Source organism: Colletotrichum siamense (genome assembly GCF_013390195.1).
Source record: "Colletotrichum siamense strain Cg363 chromosome Unknown KSG_Cg363_contig08, whole genome shotgun sequence".
NCBI lineage: Eukaryota > Fungi > Ascomycota > Sordariomycetes > Glomerellales > Glomerellaceae > Colletotrichum > Colletotrichum siamense.
This window is the reverse complement of record NW_023501021.1, coordinates 3,134,335-3,148,334: the sequence shown is the minus strand read 5'-3', so window position 1 is coordinate 3,148,334 and position 14,000 is coordinate 3,134,335. Positions and strand designations below refer to the sequence as shown.

General features: G+C 55.4%; 4 protein-coding genes across 4 annotated transcripts; 2 read left to right on the top strand and 2 right to left on the bottom strand.

Moving 5' to 3' along the window:
• Window positions 1-923: 923 nt before the first annotated feature.
• CGCS363_v012378 (uncharacterized protein) lies at window positions 924-1,853 on the top strand (the record flags this gene model as incomplete). Its single annotated transcript, XM_036644227.1, has 2 exons — window positions 924-958; window positions 1,031-1,853. The coding sequence occupies 2 exons, from the start codon at window positions 924-926 to the stop codon at window positions 1,851-1,853; spliced, it is 858 nt and encodes a 285-aa protein (XP_036490696.1).
• Window positions 1,854-2,311: 458 nt separating this feature from the next.
• Window positions 2,312-6,071, bottom strand: hex-1 (Woronin body major protein; the record flags this gene model as incomplete). The annotated part of the gene is made up of 4 exons (XM_036644226.1): window positions 2,312-2,838; window positions 3,067-3,578; window positions 4,238-4,632; window positions 6,042-6,071. 4 exons carry the CDS (start codon window positions 6,069-6,071, stop codon window positions 2,312-2,314), a joined length of 1,464 nt encoding a protein of 487 aa, XP_036490223.1.
• A 3,425-nt stretch (window positions 6,072-9,496) lies between these two features.
• On the top strand, window positions 9,497-12,755 carry mtr1 (Ribosome quality control complex subunit 2; the record flags this gene model as incomplete). The annotated part of the gene is made up of 2 exons (XM_036644225.1): window positions 9,497-9,844; window positions 9,906-12,755. 2 exons carry the CDS (start codon window positions 9,497-9,499, stop codon window positions 12,753-12,755), a joined length of 3,198 nt encoding a protein of 1,065 aa, XP_036490697.1.
• Window positions 12,756-12,881: 126 nt separating this feature from the next.
• CGCS363_v012375 (uncharacterized protein) lies at window positions 12,882-13,610 on the bottom strand (the record flags this gene model as incomplete). The annotated part of the gene is made up of 1 exon (XM_036644224.1): window positions 12,882-13,610. One exon carries the CDS (start codon window positions 13,608-13,610, stop codon window positions 12,882-12,884), a length of 729 nt encoding a protein of 242 aa, XP_036490224.1.
• Window positions 13,611-14,000: the final 390 nt, after the last annotated feature.

The window sequence follows — 14,000 nt, the reverse complement described above, 5'->3', positions numbered from 1 at the left end:
AGCTGTGGGAAATGAACCAAGCCTTCATGGATTTACACAAACTATTGCCAACCCAAAGAGTAAGCACCCTATTTCGATTTCCTAATCTTGAGACCTTCCTGATGTATGGTTTGACCGCCAGTACCGTATACTGACATTTCAAAAAGATATATAGCGTAGACGCAAAAGACATCGAAAGCGAGTTCTTACGGTTACGGGCAAGTTTCAGTGGAAACAAGGACCGACTTCTTACCCTAATCACCACAACCAACAACGAGCTACACCAATTCCTTGACAGAGTTCCAGTTTCAAGAGACTTGGCCAACTGTAAGGCAGAAAAGCAGGAGTCAAAACATCTGATATCACCACTTCGAGAACTGCATGATCAAGCTGTTAGATTGCACGCTGGGCTCGCACATCAATGGCAGTGCCGTTGCTCAACTGCACATACCTTTGGAATCAGTCCTGTAAAGTGTTCTGGTCAAGGATCCAGAGCAAAAGGATGCTTTAACATGTTGTTTGAGTACGACCTTGGACGAAAACAGCTGAACATAGAAGCTGAGGCTTCGACGACTGCTAATGCTGACACAAGGAGAGTTGATATTCCCTCACTGGGCCTAGATATCGAGACGGCTGGCAAGATCCAAGGCGACTGGAGACTGAAACAGCAACTGAAATCTGCAAAAGCCTCTTCCAAAGGAAAAGGAATTGCTACCTTAGCTTTTGCGTCTTTATCCATGGCCAATCCTCAACACTCTGAACCAAGTCTGAAGGCCGTGTTGGTGCGCCCCACCAAAAAGCTGAAAAAGTCTTTTGTGCTGCCATCGCCACAGTCGGGACAAGCGTCGAGCTGCTTGGCGTCGGCTTCGATTCAGACAGGTTCGACCCAGGCTGCTGCCATGTCTGCTTCATACAATTCGGAATTGAACAGTGTTGTGATGACAATGGACGAACTGAGGCTTAACCCTGGAATGGAAGGGTAAGAAGACAAATATCCATGATTTAGGATCTGATTGAACTAGCATGTGAACTCACACTACTCGTGTTCCAGAACCTCAACGTCGTCGCAGAGTAGTGCTGGGACCCAGTCGAATATCGCCTCCTCGATTAGCTCGATTGATACTTGCACGCACATGAGGAGTTTAAGTATTGAGGATATGTGCGACTTCGCCACCACCGACCCTTCACTGCCAGAACGCAGCCACACTTTGAAGGGCCGAAGAGATGACAGAATCACTTTCAGCCTGGACCCTACACATCAAAAGGTTTTGAAAGCATCAGAAACACAGTCAATCGACCAATTTCTGAGTACCTCAGCCACACGGTACAGCCGCATCGCTGTTGGTCTTCGTTTCGCCATCACGCTTTTGAGCTTAGCTACATCAGCTTGGATGCCTCTCAAGTTGGCCAAAGATGACATATTCTTAGTTAGCAGACCGAAACCGGAAGGCAAATATGCCAGACCCTACGGCCCATATTTCGAACACAGCTCTCACGACTTGTCTTCTGCTGCATCTAGGAATGGCGGTCTCTGGAATGCCAAATCATCCCTCTTGCTCCTAGGCGTGGTGCTTCTGGAGCTGTTCCATGGCGAAGTGCTAGAACAGCAGCCATCATGGATGGAATCGCTCGATGACGATGGCTGCCCGAACGAGATGACTACATTCTGTGCAGCTTTTCTGTGGGTTGTTAGAGCACAAAAGTCAATGGAGGATTACATTGGCGAAGATCTTGGGCGTGAGATGTACGAAGCCATTCGAAAATGTATATGCTTCAAATTTGGTCTCGAGGACGACTTTGGCGACTCGAGATTTGCGGAGTTGGTGTATCGAGAGGTTGTGGTGCCGTTGGAGAAGTGTTGCCCACAGCTCTAAAGGACGGGACCCGAATGATTGGGTTTTCCTAAATGGCTTCTACGTATTTGGTGAGCTGTGACAGTCTATTAACACGGCGAGCATTGACTTACATGGAAGCATGATGGATGGCAGGGAACACTTGTGGCGGCAAACACACGTTTGTGGAGACAGAGACAGGGGAGCTCTATCGCACAGTAAGACCCAAGCTCCCACCAGCATCAAAACTTTGGTGAACACGACACGATTGATTGGCACAGATGGTATGGATAATAGATCATATACAGAGCTACTTTATCTACGTAAAAGACTTGACTCCGTGGATCCTTTATCCGAAAGATTTTCGTCCAATCTCAACCCTTCCCTTCACAAATTTCTCCATTACATTGACATCATCTGTATTTCGTACATGTTGCTAGATCCCAACAATCCAAGACGTAACAGTAACATAGCGCGTGGTGGCGGTGACGCTCACACGCTTACAGACGGGAGCCGTGGATGACCTTGACGTCGACAGCGAGCTCGCGGCCGGCGTCGTTGAGGACAAGGACGCGGACGGAGCCACGGCCGGACTCGAAGGCGCTGTTGAGGCGGGACCAGAGGTTGGACTGGTCAATGACGGGCAGGTTGGGCTTGACGTCGCCGGTCTCGGTCATGGCGGTGACGTGGCCGTCAGAAAGGTCGAGGACGCGGTACTGCTTGAAGATGGGGCCGAGCATGGTCTGGACAACGACGCTGGGGGAGGGGTGGGCGATGAAGGAGGACTCCTCGTGAAGCTGCTTGGTGAAGAGGTCGACACCGAGGTAGCGGTACTGGCCGGTGGCGGCGGAGGTGGAGATCTTGATGACCTGGCAGGGGCGGCCCTGGAGGATCAGGAAGTCACCGAGGCGGATGTGGTGGCAGGGGATGGTGACGGTGTTGGGGAGGAGAGGGGCACCGGTGTTGCCGGGGGACGAAGGGCGGGAAGCACCACGGATCTCGGCGATCTCGTAGCCGGTGGAGCTGCCTTTATGCGGGTGAGCAATCTTGTCAGCCAGCTTGTGAAGACCCTGGCGGAAAGAGTGATAATGACCTGGTGCGGCAAACACCTGTTCAGTTCTTGGACCATAGTGGGGGAGAGCACACTGCGCAAACCGAAACACACTGAAGCCAAGAAAGCATCGCAAGGGGGGTCATCACACCAGGGCCTTTGGGGGTTTTGAAGCCCGGATGGGATGGGGGAGTAGTAACATACCTTGCTCGTCGTAGTAACCCATCTTGTCGGACTTGTGCTGGGGGGCAGACACGTGGGAGGGTTCGATAGTCTCTTCGGTGACCTTGATGGTCTCCTTGAATTCCTGGGGGCGAGGGCGCTCGGAGTCGACGGTGTACTCGTCGACGTGGGAAGCGGCGGGGCGGTGGTGGTGGTGGTGGTGAGAGGGGAAGTGGGAGGAGAGGTGAGAGTGGTGGTCGGAGTGGTGGTGGTGAGAGTGGTGGGAGTGGTGAGAGGAGGAGTGGTCGGACTTGTGGGAGTGACCCGAGACCTGAGAAGAACCGGAGGAGTGGTGAGAGTGAGCGGGCAAAGCCAAGGGACGTTGCTCGATGGTGACCTCTTCGCGGTAGTAGCTGGGCTGAGCGCGTTGACGGTACTGGCGTTCGATTCTATCAATCGGGTTTACCAGGTGCTCGTGGTGACGGTGGTCGACTTGGACACGAGTGTCGTTGTTGAACTCGTTGGTGGTGTTGTGGAAGTGTTGGTGGACAGGGCTGGAGAAAAGGAAAAGAGAAGAAAGGTCAGTCGAATGTTTGGATGGGATAGATGAGTGAGATAGGTGAGTTGGGGGGGGAAGAGCTTGATGGGGAAGCTTTTTTGATCCAGTTGACATGTTTGATGTGACATGTTGTTACTTGGCCAACTGCGGACTAGGGTCCCGGGAGGAGGCGCCCAGGGTCCATGGTCGGCGGCTCGTAATGGACAAGGGTAGCAGAGGAAATTTGGTGAAATACCGGGGCCCGAGCTGAGGCGGTCCCGCGGCTGGGGACAGGGGAGGAGGGTCGGAAGAGGCAGAGAGAGGAGGGCCAAGGGGAGGGGGGATGGGGAGGCGGTGACCGCGGGTGGGTTTGTGGTGTTTGGGGGTGTGTGTGGAAGAAAACAAACGGGCTGGGTGGGATGGATACCGAGAGAGAGTGAGTGAGAGACAGAGAGACAGTCCAAGAGGTGAGGGAGAGAGAGAGACCGTTGTTTCTCCAGATGTCCGGACCCCCCATCGATTGGAGGGCCCTTTTCTCTGGAAGCTCAAGGCCAACTCTCTCCGTCCTTTTCTGCCTCTCTTTCTCTCTCTCTCTCTCGAGCTCAATTTCTCTCTCGGGAGGTGCTTTGAGATTGCTTGCTGGACACAAGGAAACGGGGGACAAAAGACACATACCGGAACTCCTCAACGTAGGTGTGGGACTCGACCTTGGGACCGGGACCGGGACGGTGGTAGTGTTCTTCGATACGGACCTCTTCGGTGACGCGGTGGTCCTTCCTGGGAGGGGGAAGTTGTTCTTGAGGGAACGAAGAGACGTGACCTTCCCGTCCGGGCTTGTGAGGCTTCTCGGGGAGTTTGATCTCAAGCTCTTCGTGGGTAGTGGTTACTGTCTGGGTCTGGGTCTGGGTTTGTGTCTCGCTCTCCTTGTAGGTGGAGGGGAAGACGCTGAAGGGGACGGGAATGCGCGCTTCAAAATCCAGATTGGCGGCCTTTTGGGCGCAACGAGGAGAATCTTCTAAGCGTTCCCGGTAGAAGGAAGGCAAAGAAGAGTATCCTCTTGCTTCGTTTTCCTAAAAAAACAAAGGAGAAGGGGAAAGTGGGAAGAAGCCGGTCTTTGGTTGACTCGCGCTTCTTTTGCTTTCTGGTCTTCTGCTTTGGATTTGGAGGAAGAAGTCGGTGATTCTGCGCGAGGGAAGCGTTGGGCAGAAAGATGGCTTGAAGCTTTGATGATGGATGGCGAGAGAGGGAAGAAGGAGGGAGAAGAGGGTCAGGCGAGATGTGCGATGCGGATTGGGTTTTGAAGACGGGGGGCTGGGGGAGATGGTTGGATGGATCAGAAGTGTGAGATGCAGAAGACCGAGGGCTGCTGAGCCTGTGAGGTTGCCGGGGCAAGCAAGGGTGGTGTGTCTCGAGTCTCGTATGTGTGTGTGTGAGTGCGAGTGTGAGTGAGTATGGACGAGCGTGTGTACCGCTGCCGTGTGTGCGTGTGTGTGTTTGACTTGACGGTTCGGAGGCGAGGTATTCGACAAGGAAGCTGGACCGAGTGAAGCACGGAGTGATATTGAACGAGGCTTTGGTGAGAGTAGATGTGGGACTGGCGGCAGAAAGGTGCGATATGAGTGGTTGGAGCGGATGGATGGATGCTGGATATATGGAGCTGGGTCTGGCTTGATGTCGACTTGTACTTTTTTTTTTTTTTTTTCCTGGAACCGACGACAGGAAGTTGGCTGCTAGTACGAAGGTCCGTCCGGGAGTTTGATAGACGGAGCCAAGTCCTGACTGGTGGTGACTGGCGTCTGTCTGTGGGATGACCAGGACCTGGCTAACACTTAGTGTACATTCGCGCAGTAATTAGCAGACAGACGACATCCAATGTGTCGGTGGGAAGTACCCCCAAGATACGGATACACGCAGTACCTTAGTTGGTAGTGTCGTATGGCGTGTGCGTGCGCCGCCGCGAGTGTCAAGTCAAGACTCTCGCTCAATCAATGATGGAAGGCCACGGGCGGGAGCGAGATGAGAACAGATTGAACCAGCCTTCCCAAGGGTGGTTTGGCTGGGGATTGAATCGCTCGATGGCTGCCGAGGGTGCGTGTGTTGTGGGCAAATGTTTACATTGGCTCCCGTCACTTGCAGCTGTGGATATTCCATTGTTTATTCCCGCCCAATTGGGATTAGCCGGCAGCACCAGAGCGGGGCCGACCGGGGTGGAGCTCTGCAGCTTGAAGCTTTGACGCCCTGGCACGCCTGGGACACCCTGCAGGAGCTGCCTTGGATGCCTTCACTCACACTGAGGATTGATGATGGTGGCAGCCTTGCAAATGAGGTTTCGGCAGGTACGAGCTCCCAGGCCCCACCTCGGTTGCGACCTTGGGCTGGATCGATTCCTACCTCAGCAGTACCTACCTTGCTACCTTACCTGGTACGGAGCACGAGGTAGCAGCGTACCAAGGAGTTCCCTCCGTGGCCTTCGTCTCACCTTGTTTGTGTGGCCTCTGATCCTCGCCATGCTGAATCGGCCTCACATCTCACTCCCGCTTCCAGTCTCACCAGCAGCACCAGCTCCGGCCAGCGTGGAAACAGCGCCTAAACCAATTGACGGCCCAACGTTGGTCGTACGGTGCCAATTGGCCCAACGGAGCATCGTCATGCACTTGCGATCATTTCGAGGCATCTTTGCAGCCGTCTTCATGCAAGATGCTGCCGCCACGACTGCCACTACCGGACGACTTTGCACGGAGGACGCGGGCGGCGACGGGAGGCGTCGGGCTGCTTGCTCAGACAGAGCTTTCCACGGAGCTTGCCATGAGGTGCCCATGGGCATGAGGTGCTTGCCTCCTCCCAGTCCCGACCATTGCAACCAAGCCTCCAAGGTCCCCTACAGATCCACTGTCAACAAACCATCGGGAATCAGAATCAGGATCACTTGCTGCTCCCTCTCCACCTCCCAGCCGCTTGCGTTGCGTTGCGCAAGCTCCGACAGTGGAGTTGTCCAGCATTGATTGCCCTGGCGAACTGCTGGAGTCCCGCTCCAGGTCCCGCTTCAACCTCTTGGAGTCCTCAAAGCTGGATGCTGGAGGCTGGAAGCTGGCCTGACCGGCTGACCATCGTTCTCCTCGGCTGTTTCTGGGTCCTTCCCTCCACTGAAGATTGCAGGCCGTATCGTTCACCAGCAACAGATTGCAATCAATTTTGGTCGCAGAACGGCCCCAACCTTCGCAAAACCTGGCATCTGGGCCATCTGTTGGCCCTCTCCCTCTGTCCCTGCTTGAGTCCTTGACAAGAAATCGAGCAGCACTGGCACGGAGCAGCCAACGCAACAAACCGGGACCTTGGACAAAAATAGGGGACCCCCGGATTCCCACCGCGAGTCGCCGAGACTCGAGACTGGCCCAGAAGCTCAGAACGTCGGGAACCTACGAATCATTCCATGTCCCACCGCCTCGCTCGCTACGATCAAGTCGAATGCCGTGATGGCTGCTACTGCGCGACCGGCCACCAATCAGCAGCCGGCTGTCCTTTCGTGTGTTCGATCTGGTCAGAGACATGGGGACAGAGACACAGGCTACAGCGAGAGACAGAGACGGACGCTAGCTAGGCACGATAAGAAGCCGCGGTCCAGTGTCTCCAGCTGCAACGTCCAGTGCTGCAATTGCGCACTGAATGAGCTGATGGCCGCCTGTCACATTTGGCAGTCTTTTGTTGATGATCCTGACACACTCGATACATCAAAACAACAACCGGACTAGGTGGCTGGGTTTGAAGATCATCGTTTCGACCGCGGCCCAAATTGCCCGCTATCGACTGTCTGCATGGCCCCAATTGCCTGACCGCGGCAGCCCGCAAACTCAATTGGCCAGCTCCCAAAGCTTCCCCAACCACCCTCAGCTTCACCCGCCCCCCGACCCTCTCTTTCAGGCCGTCGCCTGCTGATGAGGCCCTGCTGAGAATCAGCAACGGCCGCCCTCGACTACCAATACCGGTCCTGATTTCTGGGCCATCAGCGTCGTGGAATCCCATCATTGGACTGTCGGTCTGCAACCACCGCACAACTTATGCACGTTGACGGTCGCACATGCAAAACGAGGCTGGCTGGCAACTTGCTTTTTCTGTCCCATCTTCCAGGCCTAGCCCAAAGGTTGAAGGCGCAGACGCCGCAGAGATGCAAGAGAGACGCAACCCAAGACTTGGAGCTACCGTACGGATCCTGCCCGCAGCGCCCGAGTGGGGGTCTCATCAAGCCAATGCATGGATGGAGCTCGACCGCCGGCCTCCCCATTTCCCCTGAATCGAATGAGAAGACCTGGACTCTGGAGAGACTTCTCCGCTGCAGGCCTGTCTCCCACAGATGGTTGTTGATCTCTGGGGGAGGTTGGAGATGTTGATAACCTGACGATGTCCCTGGACCTGGCTTTGTTCCAATTGATCTGGGTTTTTGCTCCAGACCCTCGATTGTTCCCAGCCACGCGGTCAACACCAGACCAGACGAACTTTTTTTTTCTCGGCACGCACGGGTGCTCCCTTGACACACCCCTGGTTTTCTGGTTGCCCGGACGACGAGAAATTCCCTGGTCCCCGCTTTAGCCGTATGGGGAAGCCACATGTTCGACGCTGGACGATCCTCACCGTAAACCTTCGCAGCAGCGCCGACACATGGGGCAAATTTTGGTCTGCTATCTGATCACATGAAGGCCTTCGAAAATGCGCAAATTTCCACTGATTGTTGTTGTCAGTACGACGATGCGGTAGCGTTTCGAGACGAGCGACTATCGATGGCCAAGGAGGACTCGAGTTGACATGGATCCCATTCCACGAGACCTGAGGACAGAGGCGAGACATTCATGGACGTACGGTCAGACACCGCCACTTGCTTGACCTCCACGGTGATGCGCTGGCCGATGGAGATGGCGGCGCGAATCCAGCGGCGGTCTCGCGACGACGTGTCTATTGGGGCTCCGACGATGCATTCGAACTGCTGCGACAGCTGTACAGTGCTTGTCTGTAGCAGCGCGACAGAGGGCCGAATGCTAGGCGAGAGCCAAATCCCGTTCAATCCAGTTCAGCATGGCCTGGCCTACTCATCTTTCAGTGGTGAACATATCACAGGAGTGGCCTTAGACGAAGGGAATGCCTCATTCTTGACATTGCCGATGTCTAGCTCTGAAAAAAGACGATCCCACGATGGAGAGGGCCTCGTGCCGTAGTTTCGATACTTGCGCTCAGTGAAACGGTTCTCTTGAGAAGCCGTATCTCGTCGACCCCGATTGAGATGTCCCCTCGGCATGCGTAGACGACTTGACGTTCAATCAAAGCCTAGCAGTGACAAAGACACGGCCCTTGAATTAGGCGCCGCTGTCATCGTTCCCGTCTGTCAAACTAGTTTGCAAGTTAGGATACGCCATACCGCGGCCTTGTCCGAGGCCAAAGTTTAGACCTCTTTGTCTTTGTTAGCAGAGCTGTCCTCTTGAAGCTCGGTCAGCATCAGCTTGTCAGCTTTAGTAGACACTGGGTGACTGGCCACCGAGCTATGGAGCTTGAAGTGTGGCGCCTAGTTCGGTCTGCGTCATAGAGTCTGGAAAGGCAGACGTGAGATCTGAGTCAACAAAGCCATAGAATTGATGCAAACCATGCAAAACATGACCAGTATTTAGTGAATTGCATTGGCACTCCTATCATTGCAAGCCTCGGTGTCCATCAAAGGGCATCAAAGGAGGAAGCGTTGAAGGCACGTGACGTCATTGTGGCGTTCAATCTTGCAAAGGCGGCTCTTCAGCCACAGTTGCCCCGCGATTATTCAATCACCTCAGAATCTGCCCCTCGTCGTCGTCGATCGCCGCGGTCGGCACACATCTACACCGAACGCTGCCGCGAAACACCCGGCGCAAACCTTCTACTACTCTGATATAGACTGCCTGAGACTATACAACCGTGATCATGAAGCAACGGTTCTCCTCCATCGACGTCAAGGTAATCGCCCATGAGCTCCAGGAGAACCTGGTCAGCTTGCGCCTGGCCAACGTCTACGATCTCTCCTCAAAGATCCTACTGCTCAAGTTCGCCAAGCCGGACAACAAGAAGCAGCTCATAATCGATTCGGGTTTCCGATGCCACCTCACAGACTTTACGCGCACGACCGCCGCGGCGCCCTCTGCCTTCGTCACGCGATTGCGCAAGTTTCTCAAGACGAGGCGTTTGACCAAGGTCTCCCAGATCGGAACCGACAGAATTCTAGAGTTCCAGTTCAGCGATGGCCAGTACCGTCTTTTCCTCGAGTTCTTTGCTGTAAGTCGTCACCACCACCACCAATGTTGCCTTCACAATGCTGATTACTAATTGCGCGCAGAGCGGGAACGTGATCTTGACGGACGCCGATCTCAAGATTCTTACACTACTACGAAATGTCTCCGAGGGTGAAGGTCAGGAACCTCAAAGAGTTGGACTAGAATACTCGCTCGAAAACCGACAAAACTTCAACGGCGTCCCCGACCTCACAAAGGAGAGAATACGAGATGCGCTCAAGGCCTCGGTCGAGAAGAGCGCCGCGGCCGCTGCGGCAGGCAAGAAGAGCAAGTCGAAGCCAGGAGACGAGTTGAGAAGAAGTTTGGCTACGACAATCACCGAGCTGCCTCCAATCTTGGTGGACCACTCCTTCAAAACCACCGGCTTTGACGGTAGCAAGAAGCCAGCTGAGATTCTGGACAATGAGACTCTGCTGAACGATCTTCTGGTCGCCCTGACAGAGGCACGTAGCATAGTCAAGGACGCCACCAGCTCTGCTACTGCTAAGGGCTACATATTTGCGAAGTATAGGAACCAGCCGGACGAGACTCCGGCAGAGGAAGGGCAAACGAAGAGATCAGACCTCCTTTACGAAGATTTCCATCCTTTCCTACCAAACAAGTTTGCGAACGACCCCACGATCAAAGTCCTCGAGTTTGACGGCTTCAACAAGACCGTTGACGAATTCTTCTCATCCTTGGAGGGCCAGAAGCTTGAGTCCAAACTTTCAGAACGAGAGGCGGCAGCCAAAAGGAAGCTTGAGGCGGCACGGAATGATCAGGCAAAGCGCATTGAGGGTCTTCAGGAGGTGCAGTCACTCAATGTACAGAAGGCCACGGCTATCGAGGCGAACGTGGAGCGTGTGCAAGAGGCAATGGACGCCGTGAATGGTCTACTTCAACAAGGAATGGACTGGATCGACATCAGCAAGCTCATCGAGCGCGAACAGAAGCGCGGCAACCCCGTTGCCGAGATTATCAAGCTACCCCTGAACCTCGCAGACAACACCATTACTTTGTTGCTTGGCGAGGAGGAGGATATTGAGGACGAAGATTCCAACTACGAGACCGACTCGGATGCATCGGACAGCGAAGATGAGGCAGCGAACAATAAGCAGAAAACAGCAAAGCATTTGGAGGTGGATGTTAACATTGGATTCACGCCCTACGCCAACGCAAGAGAGTACTACGAGCAGAAGCGGTCTGCTGCCAAGAAAGAGGAGAAGACAGTCCAGCAGACGGAGATTGCGCTCAAGAATGCCGAACAAAAGATCCAGGCCGAGTTGAGAAAGGGTTTGAAGCAGGAGAAAGCGGTTCTCGCGCCGATCCGCAAGCAGATTTGGTTCGAAAAGTTTATCTGGTTCATTTCGACCGACGGTTATCTGGTTCTCGGTGGCAAAGACGCCCAGCAGAACGAAATGTTGTACAAGCGCTATCTTCGCAAGGGCGACGTTTACATTCACGCAGACATTCATGGCGCCGCGACTGTCATAATCAAGAACACCCCTAGCGACCCCGATGCCCCCATCCCTCCCTCGACCTTGGCGCAGGCTGGCACTTTGGCCGTCTGCAGCTCGAGTGCTTGGGATTCCAAGGCAGGAATGGGTGCCTGGTGGGTGAAAGCTGACCAGGTGTCCAAGTCTGCCCCGACCGGGGAGTATCTCCCCACTGGAAGTTTCATGGTTCGCGGCCAGAAGAACTTCTTGCCCCCGGCGCAATTGCTATTGGGCTTTGGTATCATGTGGAAGATTAGCGAAGAGAGCAAGGCCAGACACGTGAAGCACAGGCTGTATGACGGCTTTGCTAATTCAGCGTCTGCGCCAGATGGGGTCGACGCTGCGGGAGATGCTGGAGCCAAGGACAACGAAATCGATGACGCGTCTGACATCGGATCTGGTGATGAGGAGGATGACGAGAAGCCTCGTGACAACCCTCTTCAGGGCTTCAGGCAGAACGGGCAAGATGACTCAGAGGAAAAGCTCGCAACTGAAAAGTCGGCCTCTGGCGCTGATGCAGTCGAGCCTCCAGTCGATGAAGTTGAGCAGTTGATGCTTGACGAAGACAAGGCCGCTGAAGCTCGAGAAAAGGAAGCTACCAAGACATCAGAAGAAGAGGAGGAAGAAGATGGTACAGATGAGGGTGCCACTGAAGCTTCTACTCCAGCCGAGGCTGCTGTGCCCGGCCCTCAAACAAGCACGGCAGCCGGCGACAAGGCGCGACCTGCCAAGCGAGGTCAGAAGGGTAAGGCGAAAAAGATTGCCGCCAAGTACAAGGACCAAGACGAGGATGACAGGGCTATTGCCGAGACCTTGTATGGTTCTGCTCGTGGCAAGCAAAGAGCCGAAGCCGAGGCACAGCTGAAGGCCCAGAAAGAGGCGGAGCTGGCTGCTCAGAAGGAACGACGCCGCGCGCAGCATCAGCGCCAGCAGAAGGAGATTGCCGAGCACGAAGAGGTCCGTCGTCTGATGAATGAAGAGGGTATCGAGGTGCTCGACGCCGAGGAGATGGGTAAAATGACTCTGTTGGACAACCTCGTCGGCACACCTCTGCCAGGAGACGAGATTCTCGAGGCCATTCCTGTCTGTGCACCGTGGAATGCTATGGGCAAGTTCAAGTACAAGGCGAAGCTCCAGCCCGGTGCGGTGAAGAAGGGCAAAGCTGTCAAGGAGGTGTTTGAGACGTGGAAGGCAGTGTCTGCCAAGAAGGGTGTTCTTGATGAGCGTTCGCAGGACAGCGAGAAGATGTGGCCGAGGGAAGTTGAGTTGATCAAGGCACTCAAGCCCGAGGAGGCTTTCAACTGCGTGCCTGTTGGCAAGGTGAGGGTGATGATGGCTGGTGGTAGCAGTGGCGCCGGCGGTGCCAAGGGCCAGCAGGGCAAGGGCGGTCGTGGTGGAAAGGGGTCTAAGAAGAAGTAGGAGAGCCTCGAAGGCGAAGTTAGGCATGCTTTCTATTATACCTATATTAGATGCCTGAATAAGCGGCGATGGTCCGCTCGCTTCTAATCATGCTGTGTCTATGCCACTTCCCCATGCTCGTGGTTCCTAATTCTTCTTTGCCATCGCGAATGCTCTCAAAATGTCAGCCTTCTGATGCTCCGAAGTCCAGTCGAATTGGAACTTCCCAGAGCGATCCGCTTGCACCTCCGCCTCCGTAGCCCAAACAAAAGCCTCGTGCTCCTCGGGATCAATCACGACCTTGGCCTCGCCCTCGCCGTCCGTCTCAACCTCGACGAGATACGTAAACTTCCTCCACGCGTCGCGACCCTTGGCCGCCTCAGGCGACCTCTCGCCCTCACCGCCCGTCTGCACCGACGGCACCTCCACCGGCTTGCCGCGGATCCCGACGCCGCCGCCGGGCAGCGCGAAGCCCTGCTCCCCGGGCCCGACGGGGGCGTCGAGGCTGGGCCCGAAGCCGGCCCACTCGTAGCTGCCCACGAGGCCGAGCACCGTCTTGGCGCGCAGGCCCGTCTCCTCCCACAGCTCGCGGGTGGTGGAGGCGACGAGGTTGCCGTCGACGGCCTCGGCGGCGCCGCCGGGGAGTTCCCACTTGTGCGGGAGGGCCTTTTCGAGGGCGCTGCGCTGGAGGACGAGGACCTTTGGCGGTGTGGCGGAGAGGTTGAGGACGGCGGCGCCGACGGCCAGCCGGTGCGTGACTAGGGTGCGCGGGTCCGTGTCTGTGGTAGACGGGAGCGGGTGGTAGGGGACGAGGTAGGGGTTTAGTTTGGGGAGGGTGCTGTAGGCGAGGGGAGGGTTTGGCGGTGGCGGCGGCATTTTGGATTTGAAGGCCGGAGGCGTCGTTGAGAATGTGCGGGAGATGGTGGTGGTGGGACGGGTGAGGGGGAGGAGGAGGGTGCGGAGGCGTGAGGGATGCATTTGTAGATGGATGCTGCCTGCACCCTTTTTCGTGTTTGCCTTGGGTGAGTGGTATGTGTGTGTTGGTTGGTAGGTGTCTGTTTGTGGCTTTTGAGCGGTGCCTGGTTGGTTGCGTAAGTGAGGTATGACGCTCTGTTTTTTGTGGTTGCGGTGTCGCGGTCGGGGGAGATTGACGCCGTCTCCGAGCGCGGAGGCGGGACGAGGACGTAGTTGCCGATGTGGGGTCGTATTTTCGGGTCCGGTGCGGAGTGAACTGGGATCTTTCCCCGTGTCGGTAGGCTTTGATGC